We start from the raw sequence: 27911 nt of genomic DNA, 5'->3' as shown, positions 1-27911 counted from the left end.
TATTATTTTTAATTTGCCTGCTGTCTTTTTAACTTAGCGCATATATAAGCTTAGTAAACATGAAGTTTAACGGGTATCTAAAGCTCCGGATCGGCGAGGCGGTGGATCTGAAACCGACTACCTTCTCCCTCCGCCACTCTGTCATCTTCAACAAGGCTCCTCCAGCCATGGACCCCTATATTGTGGTGAAGGTGGACGACTACAAAATTGGGCAGACTCACACCAAGCAGAAAACCAACATGCCCACGTACAACGAGGAGTTCTGCCTCAACGTGAACGACGGCAAACAGATCGAGCTGGCTGTTTTCCACGACACTCCAATCGGATATGATGACTTTGTGGCCAACTGCACCATTCAGTTCGAGGACCTCATCGAAACTTCCAACACAGGGGAGACTTTTGAGGGATGGGTAAGTTTTAGGGTTCCCTTGTTTTTTTGTTTAAGTGAAACTGTCATTTAATGGCTGTTTAAGTGTTATTTCTTCCATTTAAATTTAGACCATCCTTTAACCATAAACATGGGTGGATTCGTCTGTCAGGATGCCCTGGGGCACAGATGTGCAGCTGGCCACACACCACTACATACACCTCACAATATGAGAGCAGGCCTGTGGTCTCGTACTGAGAACAGTGCCTAATAATAATAATAATAATAATAATAATAATAATAATAATAATAATAATAATAATAATAATAAGAAGAAGAAGAAGAAGAAGTAGAAGAAAAATAAAATGTTTTTATTATTAAAGTACACACACCTCCAAGCAGAGTTTATTGGTTCAACCCGGAGCCAAAAACGCCTCAGATCCAATGACAGTATGATGGCATTTCCTGCCATCATACATTGCCTTGGAAAATTAAATAACAGCCAGAATCAATATACCTGAAGGTCCAATACCAACAATACTTAGTATTTCAGTATGATCACTCACATCACTTACAGCTGCCACATACCCAGACATGAACCAGTTCCTGTTTGCTGGAGCAGTAACTGACCCAAAGTTTCTGCCTGTCCCATCTCATGTAGCTTTATTGTAGTATATGTATGAGAAATAATGCAAAGGAAGAGACTTTTACAATTCTTTATAATACAGAAACTTTAGTGTCAAAAGCTCTTAAAGAAATTTATCACTGATCCACTTTTAGTTGGTAATGTGAAATGGGCCTACTGTTTACAAACCTATGGATGGCTTAATGGGAACATATACTTTTATTCTTATTTTTTGTCAGATATATATGCAATTTAAATTGCATATTCATGTTAAACAAGGCTTTAACTATGTTAAAAATGCATTATACAGACAGCTTTGAATTACTCAAAGAGTATCTCAGAAGCTAGTGTGATATTATTTTGATACATTGCCCACAATAACATTTGAATACAGTATTCTGTGTAACTGAAGGATAATTTTTTTTAAAGGGTGAAAAGCTGGAATTTTATATGCAGTACGTACACTGCGGTGTCACATTAGTGTATAACTGATTAGTTCAGTGAATTCTCAGCTGGATGTTCACCATCTTTACTAAAGCTTCTGTGCATTTTACCCTCATTCATTTGAGTAACACCCCCCAGTGTGTCTGTAATTGCATGGCAAAAAAAAAAGTATTGTAATTTTATTGACCCACCTGTACTGGGAATGCTAAATTTTTACTTTCGGCAACAAAAATGTTACAGAGATTTCTTTATAGTCATCTTCAGGCCTACGAAGCCAAACTAAAGTCGTCTTGCTGCCAATATATATGTAAACATTTCAGTAAAACAGTGTTCTTCAGAAGTCTTACTGACACTTAATTTACTCTTGTCAGCAAATACCATGCTAGCTTTGTTAGCTTTGGTTGTTCCTGACAGCAGACCTTTCCCATGTCAGTCATGCATTGTATGCCAATTAACTGAAGCATGCACAGGAAAAAAGCTGTACATATGTTTTTTGCAGCTTGTGACTGAAAGACTTAATTGACCGAACACGAGAAAACAAACAATGCAAAGGGCATTAATATTTACAGATCAGTCACATGTTACACATGTTGTTCATGCGCTTATTCCTGGTTAGATTAAGGTTCCAAAATAAGCAAGTTAAGTTGAGATTCAAGTTTTAATCAAGAACAAACAAACCAGTGAACAAATGCAAAAATAAACAAGTGTTGCTCACAGGCACGCGGTGCTTCTCCTCAGCAGGCTTTCTCAACGCTGGCCAATCAGACAAGTGTGCTTTAAGTCAGTTTTTTTTTGTTTTGTTTTACTTTACAAGGGTAACTTTTCTGAATTTAAAGTCCTGGAATCAAAATATGGACCTTATGATGAAAAAAATCATCCTATATTTTCTAATCCTGCTTAAATTATTAATTTCTTCTATCCATACCTAAGCAATTTTAAGACAACGCTATAAGACTGATTAAAAATGTAGTTCCAGGTTGATTTATAGTAAAAAAAAAAGTTAACCTCTAAAGTCACATTCACATTAGGCGCTATTTTAACTTCACATCAGAGCTTTAATACTTTATGAACAGCGTTTTAGAGCAGGTTTAGAAGGCAAAGCCTGTTATTAAGCTCAGGGCGCTGTTCACTACACGCCTCAGTGTGTGACTAATTTTCCCTCTTTTTGTGCCTGAAAACAATAACACCATCCCATCTGCACTGAGGTCCTCCCTGCTTCTACAGGAGGAAGAGGTTTAAACAGAGTCCGAGATTTATTAACTCATTTTCAACATAAAGTGTTGGGTCAAGAACCTCTGTCATAAATGTTGCTCATACACTGCCTTAGAATTGTTATTGGCAGCAACCATGGTCACAAACCACACATGCAACTGCAGTGGGGAGGTGTTAATTTTACTTATAAGACCTGCTAACTCACAAGCAAATACAGAGAAGTACCCAGGCCTGCACGAGCTGCCTCTAGAGACATGTATTTTTATAACTTCCACACGTCTGCTCTTAGCCGTTTACAGAGTTTCACAGTTCACAAAACTTTGTCGATTGAGGCGTAAAAGAAACTTTGTCCAAAATTTTGTTGCTATAATACCATATATGCACAGTTTTCAGTGGAAAAAATGACCTCATGAAGCTTAAATTAAAGCCTTATGTGAAGTACCACAGTGGTTTCACTCTTATTTACACTGAAACACAAAAAAGTGCTTCTTGAAACTGGAGTTTCCCTGTTCAGACTTACTCTCATCCCTTCAGGACTAGAAGCCACTGCAGGTGTGAATGTAACCTGAGCATGGCCCTTACGCTGTCTCCTCACTTTCTCATTACGTCATAGCACATTAGAAACAAATGCCTCATAGAGTCCATTTAATGTGGCGGTTTTGTATCAATCAGCAATAATATGCAAATTGCAATATAATGCAATAGTGCTATAACCTTCAGTAGTTCTCTATCTCACATTTGGAAACAGCTCTGCCCTTGCACATAGCACAGAGGTTAATTATATATATATATATATATATATATATATATATATATATATATATATATACATATATACGCATTTGTAGAGAGAAGCATGACTTTCAAGACTGCTTTTGCACACATTTACACCAAGACCCCAGAAGTGTAGGGGAAGTGGTATGAAAGTGGAGCTTGGTCTGCAGTTTTAGAAGAAGTGGCTGGTTAGTGCAGCTGACTTTCTCACTTCAAGACACAAATTCTAAGCCGTTATCCGCTAGATCTGAACTGTGAAGGCTTTAAGGGCTTTGTTGTGCAGAAGTGCTGGGCTGGTTTGTTTCACATGAGGCGCAAGCCTCCACACGCCCACACTGCTGTTTATCAGTCTTCTCACCAGGCAGCTGATCAGCTCTCTCTCTTACTGCTAAAATAGTTAGTCTCAGTTGGCTTGTGTTCAAATGCTCTTCTTTCTGTGTTGCCTTTTTTTCTCTGTCTCTTCTTTTCACACCTTCTTGTGTCCAGGAAAGAAACCTCCACAAAACTCTTCGTGTCTTTTCTTCTGGCTTTTACTGGACTCAAAGCACAGCTTAAGCAGAATTCTTCAGGAAGTTACTCAACTCCTCCATTTAACCCAAAGGCGTTCAGAGACATTTAACATGGCATTTACACACACACACAAGCCCAGCTCCTTTGACTCCCACCTGCTGACAGTACCCAGCACTACTTTGTGATGTCTTTTGCTTATTATTCGGTTGTTTAGCTGCTGTTTATTTTATGTGTTTGCTCTAATCAGTCTTGAAGTACTTGTGGATGTGTTCATGCAGTGGTTTTTGAGGGTTACAAGCTATGAAACTAAAAGTGGGTTAAATGTGGCCCCTCAACATTTTCCACCACTGATTATTGTGCTGCTCGCTTGGCTGAAAAAGGGACCCTACCCTCCTCCCGTTTACAAAAAAAGAAAAAGAAACTTCCCTCTCTATGATGTAGCATTCAGTGTTCTGCTTTTTAACTACAGCGTCTTGCTGTCCTTTACCTTTACCCACAGTTATGAGATTACTTTAAGGTCTGTATAAAAAATGTGCACTTGCACAGCTTGCAATGGTTCCCTTTCTAAAGTAAGTAGAAATGTCTGCATGTCCTGAAATAGATGCAAAAGTCAAACCAAAACCTTGTTATCACAGATTGAATTTTCTGTAGCACCACAGTTCTTTATGTGTTTGTATAAAGATAAACAATATGGACACCTCCTTTAATCTGCCCATCTGCCCAATTGAGCTCTGTCACTCAGTGAGAAGGAAACAAATTCTAACCTCTTAATGTATTGTTGTTTTTTATTATTATTATTATTATTATTATTATTTATTTATTCACTTAAACTAAGCCGCAGTCAAAAAGGCAAAGATAACATAACACAAACACACACACAGAGGAAGTTCTCACAGTGGACAAGTCAAACCTGTCGTCTAGACTGTAGATTGAGACAGGATATGAGCGGCAACTGAAAAGAAAATTGAGGTTTCTTCACTTCTTAACTGAAATTATCTTTTTCTTTTTTCATTTTAAACTTTTACACCAAGTCATTTTTTTCAGAGCTTACTATATATTTATACTCCGTGTCATCGTCTGGTTTGCTGTCAGTATTTTCCAGGAAGGGCTTATGTGTATAAATAGAGCTTTGCTCGACCATACGGTGACATAAAAATTTCCATCCAGTGGTTTCTGCAGGAAGGAAGTATCTCTTTCTGTCTGCTCATCTCTGTCCAGCTTTAAAGAGGCCAACTTATATATGCAGATGGTGATGCTGTTAATTATGGTTAAATAGCTTGGCACCACTCTCACTGTAAGTAGCCTGACATGTAAGACCTGTCAGGCCTGCTTTGTAGTCTTTCAGTCCCATTGTCCAGATTCCTGCGACAGTATGTACACTCTGAAGAATGACACAAAAATGTCGTGCCATAGTTGTGAGTCTGGGATAGTACACCCGAAGGACTCGAGCTCTATTTTCAATGCTATTTAAATCCAAACATTCTTTGATCTAACAGCTGTTTCTAAAACTCTAATATTTTTCTATACAAGTTTTATAACATTTTGTATACGTGTGAGGTAATGTATTTTTCCTACACTTTGAAATATAAGGTAATGTTTGGACATAAATATCGCAAAAATTATGAAATATAAGAGGTAAAATTTTGAATATACTAAGAGGCATTATAAATGCAACACTGTAACATTTCTTATATTAAAATCTGATCCTGGTCCCTGCTTGCCTGTAGCAGTCGTGGGATTAGGGATAGGGTCTCGTATGACATTACTCACATAAATTCATATTATTTATTTGTATGTATGAAAAACTGTACATCAGTACAACTCTGTGTGTGTGTGTGTGCGTGCGTGCGTGCGCGCGCGCGCACACGTTTATATATACATGCATACATACACACATGTGTGTGTGTATATATATATATATCTTGCCTTGGTAAGTGAAGACAGGCAGGAAATCGGAAAAGGCACACAGCAAAGGGCTGCAGGTCGGCCTCGAGCCAGGCGGCATGTGGTTGCCTGCTTACCCGCTGAGCTAAACCGGTGCCCTAGTCTCATTATATTTTACACTCTACCTGAATTATAAGACTCTTCCATGGGTCATGGAAATGAACGGTATGCATATTCGCTGATATTTTAGGGTCTTTTTTTTGCCATAATGTCATATTTGCTCAATCCAGCACAGAAGATGAATGTGATGTAAATAGTTACGAATTTCAAATTAAAAACTGTTCTACATGTTTTATTTTTCCGTTCGTGTAGAATACTGTTTACATTTACATACAAAATTTATACTAGTTGTGTTCTGAAATGTAATTTCTTTATTGAATTATTTAAAGTTATTTTTCTTCAAACATGACACTTTAAGGACTTCTCACTTTTTTCCCCATATTGTAACTAGCCAATACTCGGTCATTTTGATGTATCTGTGCCAAATTACACACCCTGATTCATTTTTATGTTGAGAGAGGCTCTTTAAAGGTGTTTTAAGGTATACATGTTTTGCTTCGGATTTCAAGGCAGAAAAAAAAGGCCTGAAAGCGGGTGGACGGGCTTTTTTAAAAAAAAAAAAGAAGAAGAAGAAGAGGGAAGAAGTCACAGTTTTGGTCATATTTGTTTATTATATATGACCAAAAGCATAAAAAATTCAGCCAAATCAAAGGTCACTGAGCAAAAATCTTCTAAAAATGTGGTGATCTGAGATTGAACAATCTAAGTGTATATAAATGGCTGATTTGTTATTTGTGTAATATTAGTAAGCTAGTTTGGTTAAGCTAGTTTGGTTTGGATATCTCTGCTTCTAGCCAGATACTTTAGAACCGTGTTTCACTGTGGCAGATGTGTGTTTCAGTTTTACTGTCTGGGTGTAGTGAAATCATTTCGTGTCATGTCTTTGAATCTGCAGATGGACTTGGAACCAGAGGGCAAGGTGTATGTTCACATCACACTCACCGGATCTTTTGTAGATGGTATGTATGCAACGCACAGTCTAGTTGTTCTCCTCGTGCCTACATGTCAACACCCTCCAAGAGCAACATAACAACAATGCCAGCTATTTAAACAATTCCACTGTGTTACCTTCACCTTTATTCTACTGTGAAACTCCACTTGCCCTTATGAATAATGATTATCTGACTCATTAAATACCAATGTCTGTCAATGCAAAGGCTCTGATAGGTGCGTGCGCATGCACGTGAATGTGAAAAATGTTTGCCCTTTTTAGATGTCGACATCAAGGCGTTAACTTAAGTACAAACTCTTTCACCAATGAGACAAGGCCATTTAAATGAGATGAGTGGGAAGTGATGGTGCAGGACTGTTAAAGCAGAAGTTGATTAAAAACAACACTGGGCTACATTCTCTGTTGTTCCTGTCAGTTTTCTCATGTAGGTCTAAAAAAGGTTCTCCTAATGTTCTTCCTCTCATGTTCTTCCCTTGTGGACATAATCCACGTCCAAAACAGCTGAATCAAAAGCTTTCGCATCATTAATGCGATTGACCTCAAGGAGGATGCAGATAGCCACAAAACATCCAGTTCTACATATCAAGATGATATTTTGTGATAGGGTAGGTCAGTGTGGTTGAAATCTTTTTTTTTTTTTTTTTTTTTTTTTTACACTGAGACTGTACATCATTGGCAAATCTATGCCACCTCACACAAGTTCCCAATTAATTAATTCTCAGAAACAAGAGCCTACAGTCAAGAAAACACATGAAAAGCAAACAGAAATGCTTAAAGTTGTGTGAAAACAAAGTGCACCTTTACTGCTTCCATAGAAATGACTAGGGTAGCAGCCAAGTGCCGCTCATTAAATTGACTTGATTAACTGATCACCAGCAAGTATGACCAGCTTTATAAAAGCAGATTTTTTTGGAAGTTTGCTTCTGTGGAGTATTCAGGTGTGTGCTGAAATAATGCCAAAATCCTTCCAGGAGTGGACAGCTCAGCAAAATTCACCCTGACTGTCCAATGCTCAGAAAAACTGCAAAAAAACCCCAGAAATACATCTCAGACTTTACAGACCTCAGTCAGCATGTTAAGTGTTAAAGTTTATAACAGCAAAGTTAGAAAAAGACTGAACAAGAATGATGTGTTTGGAAGGAATGCCAGGTGAAAGCCTCTTCCCTCTAACAAAGAGTATAGCAGCTCATCTTAGGTTTACAAAGGGGCATCTGAGCAAACCAGGAGACTTCAGGAACTATGTCCTTTGGACAGACAAGACCAAAGTGGAGATGTGTGGATATAATGTACAGTAGAGCTGTGCAAGGCCGAACAACTTAGCAGCAAAACACAATCTGTCAGCACAAACACCTCACAACAACTGTCTAGCACATTGGAGGAGTGATGATTTTGGCTTGTTTTGCAACTATGGGAACCTGGGCAATCTGCAGTTACTGATTCAACCCCGAACTCCTTTGTAAACTATTTTATTTGAAAAAGTGGGTGAATGGTTAGGTTTAGGACGTTATGATTACCGGTAACCTAACCAGCAAATCTACAACAGAATGGCTGAAAAAAGAAAAGAATTAAGGAGCTGCAATGGCCCAATTGAATTCCAGACTTCAACCTGATTGAAATGTTGTGCCAGGACCATGAGAGCTGTGCATGAACAAATACCCACAAACCTCAGTGATCTGAAGCATTGCTCCACAGAGTCTCTTTCTTGATGTATAGAGATATATATTCAATGACAAGACCGTAACAGAGTAGCCAAGAGCACAATGAATAGCAACAAACACCACATCAAATGCATAAATCTAAATTAAGATGTTGTGTATTTTCAAGAAATACCTGTCGCCCGTGGAGCGCACTACCACCTGAAGCAAAATATATGTTGGACTAATGTAGTGTGTATATTGGGCTTTGCAGTATATGTAGAGGCTCTTAGTCTGAAATGAACGCCCCCTTTTCATACAATAACCACACTACATCTATGTGTTGTTTGCAGGGGTGGGGTGTGGGCTCAGCAAAAAGGTTTCCGTAATGCATGTGTAATGCTTGTGTGGTTTTGCAGATTTCTTTACTGACTTTCATTACTTAGGTCTAAACACACAGTTACAGTGTAGATGTTCACAACATAAATTACAATATGACAACTCTAGACTCTTTGTCTCTTTTATTCTGCCTTCCTTTCAAAGTCTTGTTTGATCTTTGACAGATGACTGAATTAATTTATTTAATAAAAATAAAATATATTGTGAATCATGCTAGGGTTATGTGATATGGGAAAGAAGTCATGTTTTAATAGTGTCAGGAGTTTTTATTTTTAGTTATGGAAAATTCTCTGTTAGACTTTTTTTTTTGTGTAGGCAGTGTCTGTCTGTTACGTTGGCTTAAATGGTTACAAATAAGTAATATCAGACTGTTGTTTTGTATTCTAAAAATCATTCAGAAATGCCAGACATTTATTTGTTCCAGCTTATCAGGTTGATAATTCAGGGCTTGGTTCTTTTTCTTTTTGTTTTTTTTGCTTGTTGGTTGTCTGTCTTACTTTTGTTCTGCTGGTTGGGCAAAACTAATATATCATAGATGCCATCTTGCAGTTCATGGAAACAACGATGGCAATTTTTTACGTCATTTGTGAGACAGTTCATCAGTTGATTGAAAGATAAGAGGATTGACAATAATTCATCCTAAAAATAAAAAAGTTGTTTTTTTACAGTCCCTGGGAGTAGTCCTAGAACTGTGAGAGATAACAGTGTCTGCTTTTAAATGCTAATCGTTCCACCTTTTTCTTGCTTGTCCATACACTGTAGTGGGTGTGTAGAGGACATTTTTATGTGAGAGTGGCTCCCTGCGGTGCCCAGAAATATCCTGATGAAAGCTGTCAAAATGAACCAAAGAAGTAACCCAGACACCCCCTCGCTAAAATCACGCAACCACACAGACTGTAATGCAGCACCATCACATGTAACTGTCAGATACAGTTAAATAATACGTCATCAAACTTCAAATCTAAAAGAACCAGAAAAATCACAACCTGTTGAATTAATGCAAAACAGTGATGTTGAGCTGAAATATCCTCAGAGTTGAGCAGAAACACAGATTTTAATAATTCATATTTCACATTCAAGTATAAATAAAGACTTTATATCCACTTTAAAGAAATCCCATAATGTGATAAATCCATTCTAAGAGTTCACGCACTTCTTCTGTGCTTTTTATGTTACAAACTTATGTTCTTGTCTTGTTGCCAGATGAGGCCGTAGTGAAGAATTTCAAGCAGTTTACAAGGAAGCGGCAGGGAGCCGTGAGGCGAAGGATACACCAGGTTAATGGGCACAAGTTTATGTCCACTTTCCTCCGTCAGCCCACCTTCTGTTTTCACTGCAAAGAGTTCATCTGGTGAGAAAGTCACGCATGGGTGATTCAGTGCTGGCAGCGCATCTCTGTGTAGAATGTAAACTGGATCTAAATGTGTTCTCTTTTATGTTAATAGGGGTGTTTTTGGAAAGCAGGGTTACCAGTGTCAAGGTAAGCAGAACTTATTTTTCTCTTTCTGCCTTTTACCACAGTTGCCTAAACACACCTGTGTTTGTTATGAGTCCGCCATTGACTCGTTGTCTTGTCTTTTTTTTTTTTTTTTTCAGTGTGTACCTGTGTGGTGCACAAACGATGCCACCAGCAGGTCGTCACTGTCTGTCCACGCATGAAGAAAACAGCAAAAGAACAGGTAACGACACATTAATACACTCTAATCAGCATGTTTACTTCTAAATAGTTGTTCTCTTTACAGATTTTTTTTTTTTGTTTGTTTAAATACAGAATGTCAAAAAAAAGCACCCTCCCCCTCCTACACACACATTCACACACGCATCTGATTAACACCTGCAGTGATCAGTAGGCTGTTTCCTGTTTCTATATTCTGTCTAGACTGGTCACTGAGGCAGAACACTGTACTACACTATTATTTTCCACATATGAACACTATAAATTTTTATGCTTCTATAAATACATCCATGACAGTTTTAGCAGTTTGAACGCAACTATGTAGCTTAGTTTTGTTATTCAAAGGAGCTTGCAAAGAAAAGCGTATGGACTTCTTTAAGTTGCTTGAAGACGTTTCACCTCTCATCCGAGACGCTTCTTCAGTTCTAAGGTCAAATGGTGGAGAGTCCCTTAGTTTTGTTATATTTTGCTGAATATTACAAGTTTCTCTTCCCTAAAATCTGACAGGATAATAAAAATTTATACGCTAAGCATGTTTATTTTTAATACACCATTTACAAATTTTGTAAATATAGTATAATCATCATTATATAATTCCTTTAGACTTATTGTCTCTTTTATGCTATGTTCCTTTAAAAGTCTTATTTGATCATAAGTGACAGAGAGTAATTGATTGAGTTTTTTGTTTGTTTGTTTTTTAAGAAATTAAACATAAGTATGAGGCATATTGTCAAAACAGATGAAATTCTTTTCATGGAAGGTGCTTGCACATTTTCTTCTTTGGAGCTCCACAGGGTAGCTGTCTGGGTCCATTACTTTTTTTCTTTACATGCATGGAAACATTATTAGACAGCATAAATTTTTGTTACTGTAGTTACACAGATGCTAGACAGCGTATTTCTGTGGAGCCAGGTGACAGTGTACTGAACTCATTCACCAATGTGGGTGGCTGACTTTAACAAATGGATGACTGCAATTTAAAAAAAAATTAAAGATAAAAATTTTTGCTTAGTCCTAAAATAAAATGTGATCTGCTCATTTGCAAATTAGGAGCTGACAGAATAAAACCAAAAGTTAAGTCTTATGATCATTACTGTGATGCAAGCTTTAAACTTCTTCCATTTCAGGAAGATGTGTCTGACAGTACCAGACTCACCATGATTCTAAAAAACTTCTTCATGCATTCATTTCCTGCGGACGAGTTTGAATTTTGAATGTATTTATTCAAAAGGGACAGTGCAGATTAATCAACTTATCACGCAAATGTGCAAGAATGAACCTTAAACAGTTTTCTAGCTCTAGTCCCTGACAGGGCAGACAAAAGATAAATAACAAAGAAAATTAAAACACCATCAGACAGCGTACAACAATATAGTCCAGACAACAAATACATGAAATCCACAGTACAATAAGAAAACACAGAACAACAAATAAATATAAACACATACGGCATTAAAGATAACACACATTAGTATAAAATGAATGGTCACAGGTCTGGTTCCTTTTTAGCCATCATTTGAGATGAGTTTTAAATGTATTCTCTTATTACAGCTGGAATATTTTTCCAAATCTCACTACCTTTAAGTGATAACAGCTTTTTACTAAATATCATATGTCTAAAAGGTATTGCACAGGTATTGGTTGTTTTTTTTGTTTTGTCTTTTGCTGCAATGCTCTTTTTGTTGGACTTCCCAAAAAGGTTGCGAGAAGGCTGCAGCTTACTTGAAACTTGACTGTGAAGTTATTAACTAAAACAAATAACAGAACACATCATTACAGTTTCTTAACAGACTTACAATGACTTCCATTATCTCACAGAACTGATTTTAAAATAAAACTTCTTTCCCCTTTATAGGGCACTCATTAAAATACGTAGAAATTCAAAATTTCAACCCTCGAGTGTTATTGGAGCGTATTACAGGCCTTTTTTTTACTTGTAGGATGTTTTTATGTTGCAGATCAATGTCAGTGAAGTTAACATAGTAACATACCAGTTCCTCATACATTTAAAGGAACATTAGTGTATGAACATTTTTATTGATGCACATTGGCAGTTTCCATAAATGTAACAAACATAGCAAAGTACAGCCCTGAGTAGACACAAGCAACTTGCTTCCCAGTACCTGCAATAAGATCATGTGACTAAACATTTAAACTTTTCTACAAAGATAAAATTGAATTCTCTGAACTGAGCATGTGTGCACATCCTACTACAGGTGCTGTCCTAGAGCATGGCACTTATATAAAAGAGGCAAGTAGACAGCTCCACAAACATGAGTACATCTTTGAGACAATGTCCTGACATTTTCCATGTTTGTAGGAAAACCGAAACAGTAAAAACAATATATTGACATAGAAATTGTAACTGCATAACAAAAAGTAACAATTGCAATTATAACTACTCATTTTTATTACACTTAATTTAATCAAACTTAAATAAATCACAAATATTGAATTACTAAATTTATTTTAGCATTAATAACGCTTCCAATAAAAATAACCACTTATATTTGCAATTCAAGTATAAATTAAAAAAACTGCTATGTCATAAGATGATCAAATATTTTACAATGTCTAGTCTTAAAAGTCTATAAACAGGTTCAATTTCTTACTATAGCTCTGTATAATAATATATACGAAATTGTGGAAAGATCCAAAAGAGCATTTAGTATTGCTGCTCTACGTTTAAAATAGAGTGTGGGGTTTTGTTTTGTTTTCTTAAAAAAACAAAAAAACAAATATGGCTCACTAGATCCACCTGGTACATGTCTGAAAATTGCCTGACACTTGCACTAGTTTTAAGTAAATTCCACTAATTTCTAGAAATCTAGCACATTGAGTTTCTAGAAAACAACACCCATCCCAACATTTAGAAGAGCTATTGAGTAGGGAAAGTTTGGGAACAACCTACCTCAAAAAAATAGGGAAGCAAACTCTACAGATGATTTGAAGAAACACAAAAAAATACATCTCTTTTAATCTAGCACTAAACTAGTGCTATAATTCGACTGTAGAGCCTCACGTAATCTGGTAGATACAGAAGATAGGCATCATTATTCATCAACATATTGGTCTTCTGGTTCTATTACTTCCAAGATTGTTTGTTTCACAGGATTTTATTTACGATTTAATTTTCCTTTTGTTATTTGTATGTCTGCGTTTGTGGTTTTATATATGTGTGTAAATGTGTATTCTGATGGGTTGCTTGTTTGTTTAAATGTTTTAATATGTAAGTGACTTTATTTCTCATGTGTTTTTATACCTGCGAAGCCCTTTGAACTTCTACATGTGATGTTGGCCTGTGCAAATAAAACTGAGTTGAACTGAAAATGCATTGTGGACGATGCTGTTGCAAAGCAGTTTTACATCTCGTAATTACCGTGTGCTCTCTTTCTGCAGCCTATAAATCAAGGTTTCAGCATCAACATCCCTCACAAGTTCAACATGCATAACTACAAGTCGCCCACCTTCTGTGACCACTGTGGCTCGCTGCTGTGGGGGATTGTCAGACAGGGGCTGCACTGTAAAAGTAAGACTCGCATCAGCATTCATGTCTCAATATCTGCATCCAAAAGTTGTCTTTCATATAGAGTCACCGTTTCTGTGATTTCTCTCTTCAGTCTGCAAAATGAACGTCCACATCCGTTGCAAATGCAACGTTGCTCCCAACTGTGGGGTCAACAGTGTGGAACTGGCCAACAAGCTCGCTGAGATGGGTCTGCAGGCAGAAGGACTTGCCAAACGGAAATCAGTGGTACAAACGTCTGAGTTTTCCAGAATAACGGAACAGTTCTAAATCCTAATCACAAACGTGAGTGTAATCAGAGAAATGTCTTTTTCTCTTTGCATTGACAGGTGAAAAACGCAGAACAGACGAGGACTCCATCTGAGGGGAGGGATTGTACGGAAACTCAGCAGCAGTTGCCACGGCTAGGAATTTCAGACTTCACGTTCCTTCAAGTGCTGGGCAAGGGCAGCTTTGGCAAGGTAGGAATGAGATAATAAGATTATAGGAAGTACTCTGTGCACTTAGTGTAATGATGAGCATTGGCTCATACTGGACAAAAATGGATTAGAGCAGCTTAATTCTAACGTTTGACTAATAAAACATTTACATGACCACAAAAATATACAACTGGCATTAAAAAACACTGAATTTTGATCTCCATATATTGAAAAGTGAGCGAACCCTTTCACCAGTGGCTAAAGAGATTCAAAAAAATGCTTGAAGAGTGTGTGTTGTTGAAATGCCTCCCCCACATTAACAACTGAGGCCTCAAAACGGTCACTTAAAGAGGTTAAAAGCTTCAATTATGAGTCCAAAATTTGCAAATAGAGATGGTTTAAAGAGCCAACTGCAACATGGTGGTTTGTGGTTAGCATTGTTTCCTCATCAAAACCCACCCAGAAGGCCAAAACCCTTCTGGGTCGGTTTTAGCATGCTTGTGCTGGCTTCGTCCTCCAGTTTATCTCGCCATTGCAAATGTCTCGTTACTGTTCCTCTGACCGATGCACAGACTTACTCCGGGCAATGCACGATTGCTGCCCACTGCTCATAATATCAAGGATGGTAAAGTAGATAAAAAGCAGAGAATTAATGTCCCTGCAGGAATTAATAAAGGGAATCTATTAACCCTGACACAAGAAGAACCTCACTGTGTCCCTTAAGCTTGGACAGTCCACGATGCCAGTGGGAAAATGTTTTTGGCTGATTTGTTTTTGAAGATCAATGTAGCACAAGTACCATAATTTTTGGAGTTTTTATGTGAATTTAAGATATCTCACAAGACAATATCAGAATGGCTGCTCTGCAGATTACTGCAAAACCTTTTGTAAAGCCTAAACAGAAATACTGTGGAAGGAAGTCCTGTTCGTTTAGGCATCATTACAATGCGACTTTCTAAACAGCGCATCGGTCCAATTGATAACTAATGGAAACTGCTGCCAAAAAACACACTTTTAGCAAATACTAAATTTAAGTTTACTTGCCAGCACTCTAAATGATTAGCAGGTGTTTCCAGGAAGGACCCTAAATCCTGTCGCTGTCAAGTTTAGCACATTTTATTAGCAGTTAAGCAAATCATTCACTTTCTCACGTGGCTTTTCCTGTTACTATGTTTGTGTTACTCTCCAGGTGATGCTGGCGAGACTAAATGGCAGAGATCGGGTTTTCGCGGTCAAGGTGTTGAAGAAGGACATCATTTTGCAGGATGATGACGTCGAGTGCACCATGACAGAGAAGAGGGTGCTGTCACTGGCCCGCTGTCACCCGTACCTCACACAGCTGTACTGCTGCTTCCAGACACCGGTCAGTGAAAGCATGGCCGCACACTTCTTTCACATAAACTCATTTGTGACTTTTAGCCCTCTTCACTCATGAGAAGCTTTCACCCCGCCTTAAATGGCTGAAGATTGTGATGATGATGACATTTCTGCTGAAAAATAGAAGGGGATGTTTTGGCTCATGATGTCTGTGTCATGCACAGATCTTCCTTATGAGTGCTTTAGAAATGTCGTGGCCTCATATGACCTTATTTTCATTTTTACTGCTTTGCTTACCAGTAAATGATCCACAGAACTGGTTCAAGTAAGGGTCACGGCACTCAGGCATACCCTACTTTTGGTTTCTGGTGCTAAATGTAAATAGAAAAATATCGGTCTGTTTCCATAGATGCCAGTGCATCATGTGGTCAGAAGGTGGCAGCAGTTCCCCAATCTTATGTCTGTTCACTCCTGGCACAAGCCAGTGAATGATGCTTGACTGACAGAGCTGTTTTTCTGGCTCAGACGGGATATTTCTAATCTGCTTTGGTTGGTTGAACCACGACTGATTGAGATCGAAGTGAGCTTGCTGCGCAAACAGTTTCAAACCCAGACAAAACAATGCAACAGCTATTGTTCCACGAGAACGCCTTGTTTTATTTAAATGCCTGTCACTTGTTTCCTGACAAAATACTTAAAAGCACCTTTTATTATACCAGAAGTGTAAAATTGTTCTATATTTTGGTAATAGAGTCATTCAGTTCACACTAATACCACAAAATCACGTTGCAAGGGACAATTAGCGGCACTTTCTGCATGGCATATAGTTCCATTTCACAATAATTCAAACTAAAATATGTAGAATGTTTTTTAGAGATGATATTCCATTGCTAACTATATGCATATTTTTCATTTTCAAGGCCCACTTTGTAGGTACACTGATTGCCCTGGAGGAGTCTTCAGATTAAGTTTAAAATATTAAAAAAAGGCATTTAAATCGGCCAGCACGGTGGCACGGTGGTTAGCACTGTTGCCGCACAGCAAGAAGGTCCTGAGTTCAATTCCACCACCAGGCCGGGGTCTTTCTGTGTGGAGTTTGCATGTTCTCCCCGTGTTTGCGTGGGTTCCCTCCGGGTACTCCGGCTTCCTCCCACCGTCCAAAGACATGCAGCTTGTGGGGATAGGTTAATTGGATAATCCAAATTGTCACTAGGTGTGAATGTGCGAATGAATGTGAGTGCGAATGGTTGTCTGTCCCTGTGTGTTGGCCCTGCGACAGACTGGCGAACTGTCCAGGGTGTACCCTGCCTCTCGCCCTATGACAGCTGGGATAGGCTCCAGCACCCCCCGCGACCCTGAAAAGGATAAGCGGAAGCGAATGGATGGATGGATGGATGGATGGCATTTAAATCGCAACAAATCTCGATGTAATAATTTTTTGTTTCTACAGATAAGCAAAAACAAAAGAGATTAGTAGCTCATTTCATGTGAGTATGCTTAAAAGTTGCCGTGTTTACATAGTAGCCTCGTTAGTCCGATACAAGAACCTAACCCTAACCACGACTCCTACCTGCAAGCAGGGATCAGACAGTCGGCATGCTGACCTCCGGCATGAATGCTTCAAGTACTGTATTAATAAAAAGGCTGCTTTGTTGTAGTTTTAATGTATTATATATATTTTAAACATAACCTGAATCTGAAGCAGAGGGTTTAAGAAGTGGAGCTGTGTTCATGTGTACAGGTCATCTAAAGTGCTAACCAGGAAATTAGTAGTAATAGACAGTCAGACTAATGTTCGTCAGGTTCCAGGATGAATGGAGAAACTCTTTGGATAGCAAAACTTTGGAAATCCCAGTAACCACTATATTGGCAAATTAAAGAGCTGATCCAGGAAGTGACGTCCATTCTTGCTTTTATGTTTGAGCAGTTATCTATGGAGGGGTTTAGTATTGCAAAGTAAATTGTCACGCCAGATCTCTGATGGCCTGACAAGTCAGTTTGACTCGTATAAGACAGAAAAACCCAGAGAGATTTCTTTGAACATACAAAGTGCTCCCTACTTTGCCTGTGCAGCACGTCCTTATTGGACATTATATGTGCAAAAAGGGGGGAAAAAAAGCCAGACCTCTCTAAACCACAGACCAGTAAAACAGAGTCAGCTGTGCCTCAGTACCCAGATCACTTCAAGAGGCAGATCTCTAAATCATGTCGTACTGCAGTCTTTTCCCCAGGTTCCCATTTTGTAGATCACCTATCGACCGTAGCCTGTAATGAGAAAGAAAGAAAGATTTATGAGTTAGATTAGGGTTTGTTTGGTTTTTTTGCTAACTTTAAGCTGCAGTTGGTTGCACAGGAACACATTATACAGGCATCTGAAGTTAATGAGAAGCAGCCATGTAACATCCTTGAAGCAGCCTCAGCATGTTTGCGGTCGTTGCTCCTTGGACTGCTTAATAACGTGGGAGCTTCTGTGTGCCCAATGGGGGTTTTGTGTGCACACGTGTAAATGTCATCTCCTAATTCTCACTGCAGGACCGTCTCTTTTTTGTCATGGAATTTGTGAACGGCGGCGATCTCATGTTCCACATCCAGAAGTCCAGGAAGTTCGAAGAAGGCAGAGCCCGTTTCTACACAGCCGAGATCACCTCTGCGCTCATGTTCCTGCACAGCAAAGGCATCATTTACAGGTATAAATACATAAAGCAATCGAACTAGCCTTTATAGCGAGCTCAGAGCTCACTACCATAGTTTACTATATTTAAAAAAAAACTTTAATATCATAAAGAGTGTAATATTACTGCAAAGACACTAATTATGCAGTTTCTTCTCTTGGATGTCGGAATCAATTTATTATCAAGAGGAAACTGCATATATGATACATTAATCATGTGAAGTACTACATGGCTGTGAACACTAAATCAGAACATTGCAATCCTGAGACTCATACGTCACGTTAAAGAAGACTGCCGCTGAGAACCATCCAATGAAAATGTGCTACCAAGCATACTTGCAGGTTTAATGAGAGTTTGCTTAATTCATGCATTAAGCGGAGGGTGTGGAGGTTCTCTCCCAGGAAGCACTCCATTTCCTGCTCTCTGATTCATCTTTATGCACCACTTTTGCCTTTTCGCCATCAATTTGTGTTAAAAATGTCTTTATTTATATATAAAAAGAAAAATCCAAATTTCAAGTTACAAATGATAAAATCATATCAAGGAGGATAATGCTGCTAAATCTTGTTGTGTCAGCGCACACACACGCAAGCACACACAAACACACACTGTACTACAAACTACGTTCAACACATCTAGTGTGTCTTTGCATTCGCTGACTCAACAAAGCTTAAAACCGAAGCTGAAAGTAACGGATGATGACAGTAATTATCATCTTTCTCTGTTAAGTCAGACTTTCTGCTTCAGGCTCTAAATATAAAATATATATTTTCCAGCAGCAGATTTGAATCAAGTAAAACATTTACACATTTTCTGCATTACCTACTTAACAATTATATGCTTCATTCAGCAGTTTTAGTAGGATACAGATTAACGATGTGCACAAATGAAGCGTATTCCTCAAGCTGAGAATCTATAATGAACTTAAAACATGCTGTAAATAAAAGAATAAATGAAAACTTGCCACTTTTCACTGTTATGGTTTCAGCATAAACTACCACGGTTATTTAGGCAGGCAAAAAGAGAGGCAGGCAACACTGTAAATCCAGTCTGGGGCCTTCCTGCGTGGAGTTAGCATGTTCTCCTCGTGTCTGTGTGGGTTCTTTCCAAGTACTCCAACTTTCTCTCAAAGACATGTGCAGGATTACGGTGATTCTAAAATGACTGTAGGTGTGAATGCGAGTGTGAATGGTTATGTGTTTCTCTATGTTAGCCCTGTGATAGATTAGCGACGTGATCAGAGTGTATCCAACACCTCTTTCCCCATGACAATCAGGATAGACTCCAATACTCCCTGTAACCTTGAATTTGATAAGGATTAATGACACAGAAGACTCTGACAATAATGTTGCTACGCATAAACGCATATTTGTGTTTATGCGTGTATCTCATCCTGAGCTGTGATAATGTTGTTACATTTTAGATTCCTGAGAATTCTCATCTCTATAGAAACACACTGTGTCCACACATGTCAGGCTCTGTGACAGAACGCCAGCTTTTACCAAGAATTATGAATAGATGAACCAATAACGATCCCCCTTCCTCAGCTTCTAATAGCTACATATATTCAAAGACCTTTTTTTCGGACTGTCCGCTCAAGGAAAGTCGAGTGGGAAATCTTTTGGTGTCCTGCCAGTACACAATGAAAAAGGAAAAGGAACATCAGTAAATCCTGAGTTATACTTAGTAGTATGTCTGAGTCTCCTTTCAGCATGCACTGCATAGCATGACAGCAAGCTGAAGAGGTTGCATGCACCTTGCGTGCTATAACTAAATAAGTAAAAAGCATCCAGAATAGTAACTCTGACATCAGGCAAGTGTGGGAAGAATAAAATTGTAGCCTCGGTCCTTGTGTTGTGTAATATGCGTGTCTTTTACACTGTGTGTGGGGGTTTTTGGCTTCAGGTAAAGGCTTTGAGGCTTTGAAGCTTCTCAGTTGACGCCACAGCGTGTCCTTGCGTTTCCTGTATTTGTCCTTAAAAAGACGTGTACAGTTCTCGAGGTTTCAGTTTGAGGTTTTAGACATGAAAACTCAGTTTTGCAGTCTGAATCCACACTGGCTGCTTTTAAGAGTGAGAGCACGTTTCATGAGGAGAGCCAATTAAATCCACAAGGATTAAAAAGGCTGTATGGCGAACAGCTGCTCAGTGTCGTGCAATAAACACATGCTTTGTGAAGCCTGTTTTGAACTCCGCCAGGGAGGTGTTGTGTGTCTCTTTGTTTTGTCCTGACCCACATATGCAAAGAACAAGTAAATTCAAGACTGAACAAAATAGATAAAAAAATACTCAATTTTTTTTTTAGGCTTATGCAAGTTGTGATATATATCGCATCCTTAGGTTGATGCATAACATTTTAGGAGCCTTTGATAGTTTGATTAGACTCTTACCATAATGAAAAAAACAAAGTTTGTGCGTCAGAACTTTTTCTGAACTTCCTCCTCTTTTCTTTGGAATCTCTTTTATTAGTGCAACTCTATCTCCTACTCAGTGACTCATTTTGCACCGCAGCATTTTTTTTTCTGCAGACATCGCATTGTTTGATTGACCTGTTTCCATCATCAGTCGTTTTCGCCCGTGCACTGCAGCACTTCCATTTTCTCTGCTTTAGCAGGTGGAAAATGCAGGTAAACATTACATTAAATTAAATCAAAGAGAGTACTGGCAGTAGTGACAACATTTTCTCTCCTGACATCGGCCAGAGTTCATGTGTGAAACTGGCTCAAGTCAGGCTTGTCTCTCCCATGTGGTGAAGTCGTTGGATGAAGGAGCTCATACAGGATGATTAGGTGCAGTGAGTGATGTGTGGTTCTGTGTAGCTCAGTGATAAGAGGCGGTTAAATTTCCCACTGGACACATTCATACTGAAAAAAAACCCAATAATGGTCCAGGAAATGGTTTGGCAGTGTGCGAACGATTATCAAGAAGCAGAACTGGCCATATAACTGGAAGAGCTCAGACACCTACTTAAAAATACTTTCCCCTGCGTCCAGTTTCCCAGTTTTGTTTTCCTAGCTGTGATTATCCCTAACACAGCTTAACACAGTCTGTGTGTACTTTGTGATGTGTGAGTGTCAGAGCTGCTCTCTTTGCCATGTTTTAGACTGTGTGTGATCAGCGTTACACAATCGGCTTAAGATAGAGAACGGCAGACTAGATTAATCGAACCAAACTGGTTCCTGACCCTCAGTCTTTTACAGTCAGGCTTTCTGTATTTTGGTTTTTCTCATCCTGTTATGTATACATTAACAGTATCACTGTCCAGCTAGGATCAGGCCATCTATGTAACACTGTCTGAAGTTGAGTCACCTGATCACAGATTAGAGCTTAACTCCAGAGCCCACACTCGACAGCTGTAATCGCTCTGTCAGCTGACGTGAACACAGGACAGGAGATTTTTCCAGTGTTTGGTTTGGAGACATCCCCATGCACAGCCAGCAGAGGGGAAAATATACCCGTGGAAGGCATACTGTGAAGACGGTGCATATTAGCAGTGAGTGGCAGAAAAAACAAAATGCATCTTTCTATCAAGTGGTCACAACTTACGTATTTTGCTTTAAGCTAAGCCTGCTTCACAAAGGCAGAGCAATAAAATGGAATAACTGGGAGAAGAAGTTTTGCTTTTTTGGGAGCAGAATAAACACAGACACTTTTTCCCTTGGTGTCAAATATGCAAGGGTTTGCTTTCATCCGTGTGAAGTGCATTTCATCATCAGTGGGTGCACAAATGGCTCTGTGTGGTTCTCTGTGTACCATCCAGTTTGACTCCGTGCAGATGGTAAGCTACGAGGGCACCGGTGTTTAACCCCAGCTCCAACGATTTTTCTTTTTTTACTGGTTGCCAGTTAAGGGTCAGGGAGTTGTCCGTCAGTGTCTCCCTCTGCTTTAAGTGTCACTGTCTTCAGAGAACTATTTCCTTTTGTCTCACCACAAATTTCTACCTTCCTCACATATAATTAGAAACAAGACCAGCAGGATGCGACTGGAGTCTGAGCACTGAATTGGATTTTTGGTGGCTTATTTCAGGCTTCTGATTTATAGGTGCTGAATAACAGTCCCTGAGCAAATACCTCATCTATTTGTTCCTTTTTGCGTTTGCCTTTCTTTTCAGGGATCTAAAGTTGGACAATGTTCTTCTTGACAAAGACGGTCACTGCAAATTGGCAGATTTTGGCATGTGCAAGGAGGGCATATTTGAAGGTGTTGCCACGGGAACGTTCTGCGGGACCCCGGATTATATTGCCCCTGAGGTCAGTTTCTCCCCCCTACATTAACCAGCAGAAAACATAGTCGGCACTCAAAATAACAGATACTTCAGCTCCAGATTTATAATAGAACATTTCATATATTGAAGCAATGTTTTCACATTTCCATTTTTAAGATGACACTAAAGAATAAACTTGGCCATCTTTAGCTTCCAGCAGCTCAGGTTCTCTGAGTTCATATGTTTAATTTCCATCACACCACCTCACTAAGAGCAAACATTGTGGTCGCTGCCCGGCACTTCAAGCTCCCTCCCTCCTGACTGGAAGGCAGCATACCTGTGAGGTCAACTTATTGACTTGACAAGCCCAGATTTCCACTTCTTCAGACTGCGCCTTCAGAGGCGTGTTTGGCTTTCATAATGAGGAATTAAGATGGCCTGCATCCTCGTGTTTGAGAGCTTTTTCTCTAACCAAGAATGTGCATCTGCGTTTATGAAAGACCCCTTTGCTGCCCTCAACACTTACTCCTCAGTGTGTAGCTCCGCTAATCCAGCACATACCCCTAACTAAACTTCATAAAGTGGTTTTAAATTTGCTGCTGAGACTCTCTAAAATCTCATACTCATGCTCAACTTCATTTTTCTACTCTGACATGTTTTCACAGATCCTGCAAGAGATGCTGTATGGGCCTTCTGTGGATTGGTGGGCCCTCGGGGTGCTACTGTATGAGATGCTCTCTGGACATGCTCCTTTTGAGGCGGAAAATGAAGATGACCTCTTTGAATCCATCCTCAATGAAGAGATTGTTTATGCCTCTTGGCTCAGCACAGAGGCAGTCAATATACTGAAAGCTGTGAGTCTGCCAGGAGTAATATCTTTTATTCACATTTTTGCGGTCACCAGCAATAAAAATTTAATGATAAATGGAGCTGGGTGAAGGCCAGGTCTCACTCTTCTCAGACCAGCGCCGTCAGACTGTGTTTGCTTTATACAATTGCAGGAAATGTCAGAACGGCTTTTTTTTAAACTCATGTAATGATAGAGGAAATCAATTTGTCAGTGGATTTGTGATATCTCTGTGGAGAAAAACGGATGAGCATTTCCATGCCTGGATATTGTATCAGTAGCCAGATTCTTGTCTGTCTGCCTGACTGACACCGTCTGACTGCAGAGTGAGTGGCAACCCCACACAGTCTTCCAGCCAGCTGTTTGGCTGGGGTCTTTACATAACTATATTAAGGCATGGTTCACTGCCCAGCCACAGCACACAAGCTATAAATACAACTGCACCTCCTCTCCATTCCTTCTCTCTCACACTGTTCTCCTCGTGTCCTTGTTGTTATTCCCGCATGGCTGAGGAAGCACCAAATCAGTCTCCCCATGCCGATTTGTCATTGCCCCCCACTATCACACGTTACTGACTGGTGTGAGTGGATTTTAAACGCTGCTGCTCTATTTTTACTGGAGGCAGATCCATTGCCAAGATCACCTTGTTCTTAAAAGGAAGTTCATGGAGCTCAGTTGTCAGGTTGTTCAAGGTCGTGTGAGAATGGCTGCAGAAATGTCACGAGTTTGTGAGTCATGGTGAAAATACCTGAAGGCTGGTAGATGCCAATGGTCAAGTTAAACTATCACATAGCGCTGAAACAAAGCGCTTTTGATCGCTTTGTCCAGCCCAGCATCAACAATCTAAAAAGAAATAAATCTAAAGTTGTTCAATTTATATTGTTGTATAACAGCAAACCTTTCATTTCAGGAGCTGGAAGTGTTGAATTGATTTTTCTGCCAGCCGACCGATTGATTGACTAAAAGTTTCAGCTCTAATATTCCCCGCCTTCCCGTAAACGTCTTTTTTGCGAGTGTAGAGGAGAACGGCTTCTTCATGCAGAAATGCCCACATGGCAGGTCTGGCTCTGAGAATGGCACAACTGACGTGCAGCCATGGAAAGATGGCATCAGCTTTAGTGGAAAAGTTTTTCTTTGGTTTTGTGGTCAGTTTGCTCCTGAACTGAGTCACCTCTGCTACTCTGTCATGCTTACAGTTAACTCCAATTCAAGCACCATACTGGTGTCTACTGGTGTGCCTTTTTTCTTTTTTCAAACATGTTTTAATTCAGTAACTGGAAATAATGTCATCACAGCTGCAAATCCCTGAGTTTAACTGCTGTAACCTTAAACCTTTATTCATTAGCAGTGATGAGTATAAAAGGGACAAATGCAACATTTCAACAAAGCATGTTTTTGTCTTAAAGTACAGTCACAACCATGGGCTGATGCAGTTCAGTACATAGATGTACAAAGGAAAAGCAACGGGTGAAAAGGCTTACATGAACAATAACTGTGCATCTCCCAATCAATCATGTTGGAGGCGTTATTGGCAGAGACACTGACTACAGCAGAGCGACACACATGCTGTTTATTATATAAAATTACGCATGGCAAGGCATCAGAGTTTCATTAGTCTCTATGAATCCTCGTTATTGTTCATTGTAGCTTGATGCTTTTGGGACACCTCGCGTCTTTTTGGGCATTGCCCCATCACCTCCGCAGCTGCTTCCTCATTCTCTTGGAGCTCAGTATTGTTGAGACATGCGGTTTTGTTTAGGCAAAGTCTCTGGTAGTTAATATCGTTTGGAGCTGACACAATGAGATGTATTAATCTCTGTATTAATCAGTGTCTTCAGGTTAATCTTAACACTGTCACAATGGAGACGGGGACTCATTAGTTTGCTATGCTGGGTCTGAAGGTCACCATTATCCCTGAGGTGCACACAGAGTCACCATGCGAGACGGTTTTCCAAAACAAAGTGGTGTTTTTTTTCTGTTTCCCCCCCAGAGGCAAGTTAAAACTATTTTAACTTTTATTTGTTTTTGTTTGGGCTTCTTCCTAAGACCTGCACCACCTACCCGACCTTGGTCAGAGAGAAACGGTTAAAGTTCAATGGCTGATTCACTATTGTTTTAATGAATACAACCCCAGGAAGTTGAGACACCTCAGCTGCACTTTACTGAAACTAGTTGAACTCTGGCCAACTAAGACTTTGTGGGAGGAGCTTAACACAATTCAGGGTGTGTGTTTTTTGTCAGTTGAGAGGGAAGGACTCACTAGATGAACTTGAGCCCTGTTTGGCATACCTCCAGAGAAATCTAATCTGATCTGGTGCTACACATTTCCCTATTTTGCACCAACCACACAGTCATGGTAAACGGAAAGCAAACTCGCTTTATATTCTGAAGTTAACATAACAAAAATAATTTGGCATTTAGCAGCTCTTGCTAAGGTAAATGCATTCTCACATGATTTCCAAAACATGACATATTATACTGTGGTATTTATTTAACAGAACCTAAGCAAAAATCCCAAAACAGTGTGTGAAAAACTAGGTAGACCCTTATTGCTTCCATAGGAAATAAGAGGATAAGTAGCAGGCAGTTGCTGCTAAATCAACATTTGATTAATTCTTTTTTTGTCAGGAAGTATAAGCATAAGCTTTGGCGCTGAAGCATTCAGGTATGTGTCATCACATTGCCAAGGATGAAAGACAGCAGCAATGGTCTTTAAAAAGTTGTTGAAGTTGCTGTCCATCAATCTAGGGGAGGGTTACAAGGCCATTTATAAACAATCTGAAGTTCATTATTCTACAGAGAGAACGATTATTCACAAGAGGGAAACATTCAAGACCGCTGCCAATCTTCACCGGAGTGGAAGTCGCAGCAAATTAAACCCAAGGTCAGACTATCCAATGCTCATAGAAACTGGAAAAAAACCTCAAAAGCTACATCCCAACTCTACAGGCCTCAGTTGGTGTGTTAAATGTTAAAGTTCATCACGGTTCAATTAGAAGAAGACTGAACAAGTATGGCTTGTTTTGAAGGGTTTCCAGGAGAAAGCCTGTTCTCTCTGAAAAGAACATGGCAGCGCAGCTTAGACTTGCAAAGTTGCATCTGAACAAACAGACTTCTGGAAAAATGTCCTTTAGACAGACGAAAGTGGAAATGTCTGGCCATAATGCACAGTGTCATATTTGGAGAAGACCAAACTCATAACAACCGTCAAACATGATGGTGGAGGGGTGTTGATTTGGGCTTTTTTTGCAGCCACAGCACCTTGCAGGCCTTGAGTTCACGATGGACTCTTTATACCAAAGTATTCTAGAGTCAGATGTGAGGCCATCTGTCCGACAGCTAAAGCTTAGATGAAATTGGGTCTTTAATTCATCAATTGTTTTTAATTCATCCGCATTTTATCTTCGCAGCTCTTGACCAAAAACCCGGCACGGCGTCTGGGCTGTGTGCCCACAGAGGGTGGAGAGGAGGCTGTGACCAGCCACGCTTTCTTCACAGGTATCGACTGGGAGAAGCTAAATCGTAGAGAAATTGAGCCACCTTTCAAGCCCAGGATTGTAAGTCACATGATTTTATTGATGCTAAATGATAATCGGTGTACTCACCAGACATTACGCAGTGTATGATTTTGTCTCACATTCTGTGTGTGTGACTGTACTCTATTGTTGTCCTCCAGAAAACCCCGGAGGACGTCAACAACTTTGACCCAGATTTTACTCAGGAAGAGCCCACGCTCACGCCCATCGATGACCCTATGATCCCTTCCATCAACCAGGAGGAATTCAGAAACTTTTCCTTTACTTCACCTGAACTGCTGGAGAATTAAGACTCAGAGACTGATCCACTAGCAGTCGTGCGGTCACCCTTACTCTTCTCAGTGTCTGTGCATTTGCCTAAAACATTTTCCACTGGCATATAAAACACGGTGCGGACACATTTCCCAGAGATATAACTGTGCGAAAGTTCCAAGTGGCCAGCCAAAACATGCTTGACAAGGACCCGAGCTGCACTTGAACTGTAAGAACTTGTACCTCAGACCCAAATGTGGAGTGTGGCCAGCTTTTGAAATAACATTTAGTTTTGGCTTCATTTACACATTCATGCAAGTGTGTATGTACGTGTGGACAGGATGTATTTTATTATGTTGTATTCTGATGAAATTGCTTCTATTTGCTCAATTTTTGCTCTTTTGCTGCTCAGAGATGGGGGGGGAAAAATTGGGATCTAAATCTGCTGGAGATTCCCAGAAGAGTCAAAGTTACACAAATCCTGGAATGATTTCATGCACAGATGGAATAGTTTCTGAGTGATGCGTCTCCACTCTGGAAAAA

The 27911-nt window shown here is 39.5% G+C and overlaps 1 protein-coding gene across 2 annotated transcripts; it reads left to right on the top strand.

The window, feature by feature from the left end:
- The first annotated feature begins 7 nt into the window (after nucleotides 1–7).
- Nucleotides 8–27744, top strand: prkcha (protein kinase C, eta, a). Of its 2 annotated transcripts, none has more exons than XM_085343128.1 (14): nucleotides 8–410; nucleotides 6832–6895; nucleotides 10125–10272; nucleotides 10367–10401; nucleotides 10518–10600; nucleotides 13996–14125; nucleotides 14217–14347; nucleotides 14452–14583; nucleotides 15731–15904; nucleotides 18391–18545; nucleotides 22641–22779; nucleotides 23399–23587; nucleotides 26991–27137; nucleotides 27257–27744. In XM_085343128.1, the coding sequence occupies exons 1-14, from the start codon at nucleotides 60–62 to the stop codon at nucleotides 27404–27406; spliced, it is 2028 nt and encodes a 675-aa protein (XP_085199254.1). In that variant the 5' UTR covers nucleotides 8–59; the 3' UTR covers nucleotides 27407–27744. The 2 variants fall into 2 exon arrangements, with proteins under 2 accessions (XP_085199254.1, XP_085199253.1); XM_085343127.1 differs by having other exon boundaries at nucleotides 14217–14350.
- Nucleotides 27745–27911: the final 167 nt, after the last annotated feature.

Source organism: Diplotaxodon limnothrissa, linkage group LG19 (genome assembly GCF_057381915.1).
Source record: "Diplotaxodon limnothrissa isolate DT_005_m linkage group LG19, D_limnothrissa_male_GT1.1, whole genome shotgun sequence".
Lineage (NCBI taxonomy): Eukaryota > Metazoa > Chordata > Actinopteri > Cichliformes > Cichlidae > Diplotaxodon > Diplotaxodon limnothrissa.
The sequence above is the reverse complement of the archived record's forward strand: the minus strand, read 5'-3'. Positions and strand labels throughout refer to the sequence as shown.

What these genes read in the sequence shown, in the direction of transcription:
- prkcha (XM_085343127.1), top strand. Translation starts at nt 60, where the DNA reads ATGAAGTTTAACGGGTATCTAAAGCTCCGGATCGGCGAGGCGGTGGAT. An exon ending in CACCGGATCTTTTGTAGATG is followed by an intron (nt 6,896 to 10,124) that starts GTATGTATGCAA and finishes TCTTGTTGCCAG; the next exon opens with ATGAGGCCGTAGTGAAGAAT. An exon ending in GCAAGGGCAGCTTTGGCAAG is followed by an intron (nt 14,584 to 15,730) that starts GTAGGAATGAGA and finishes GTTACTCTCCAG; the next exon opens with GTGATGCTGGCGAGACTAAA.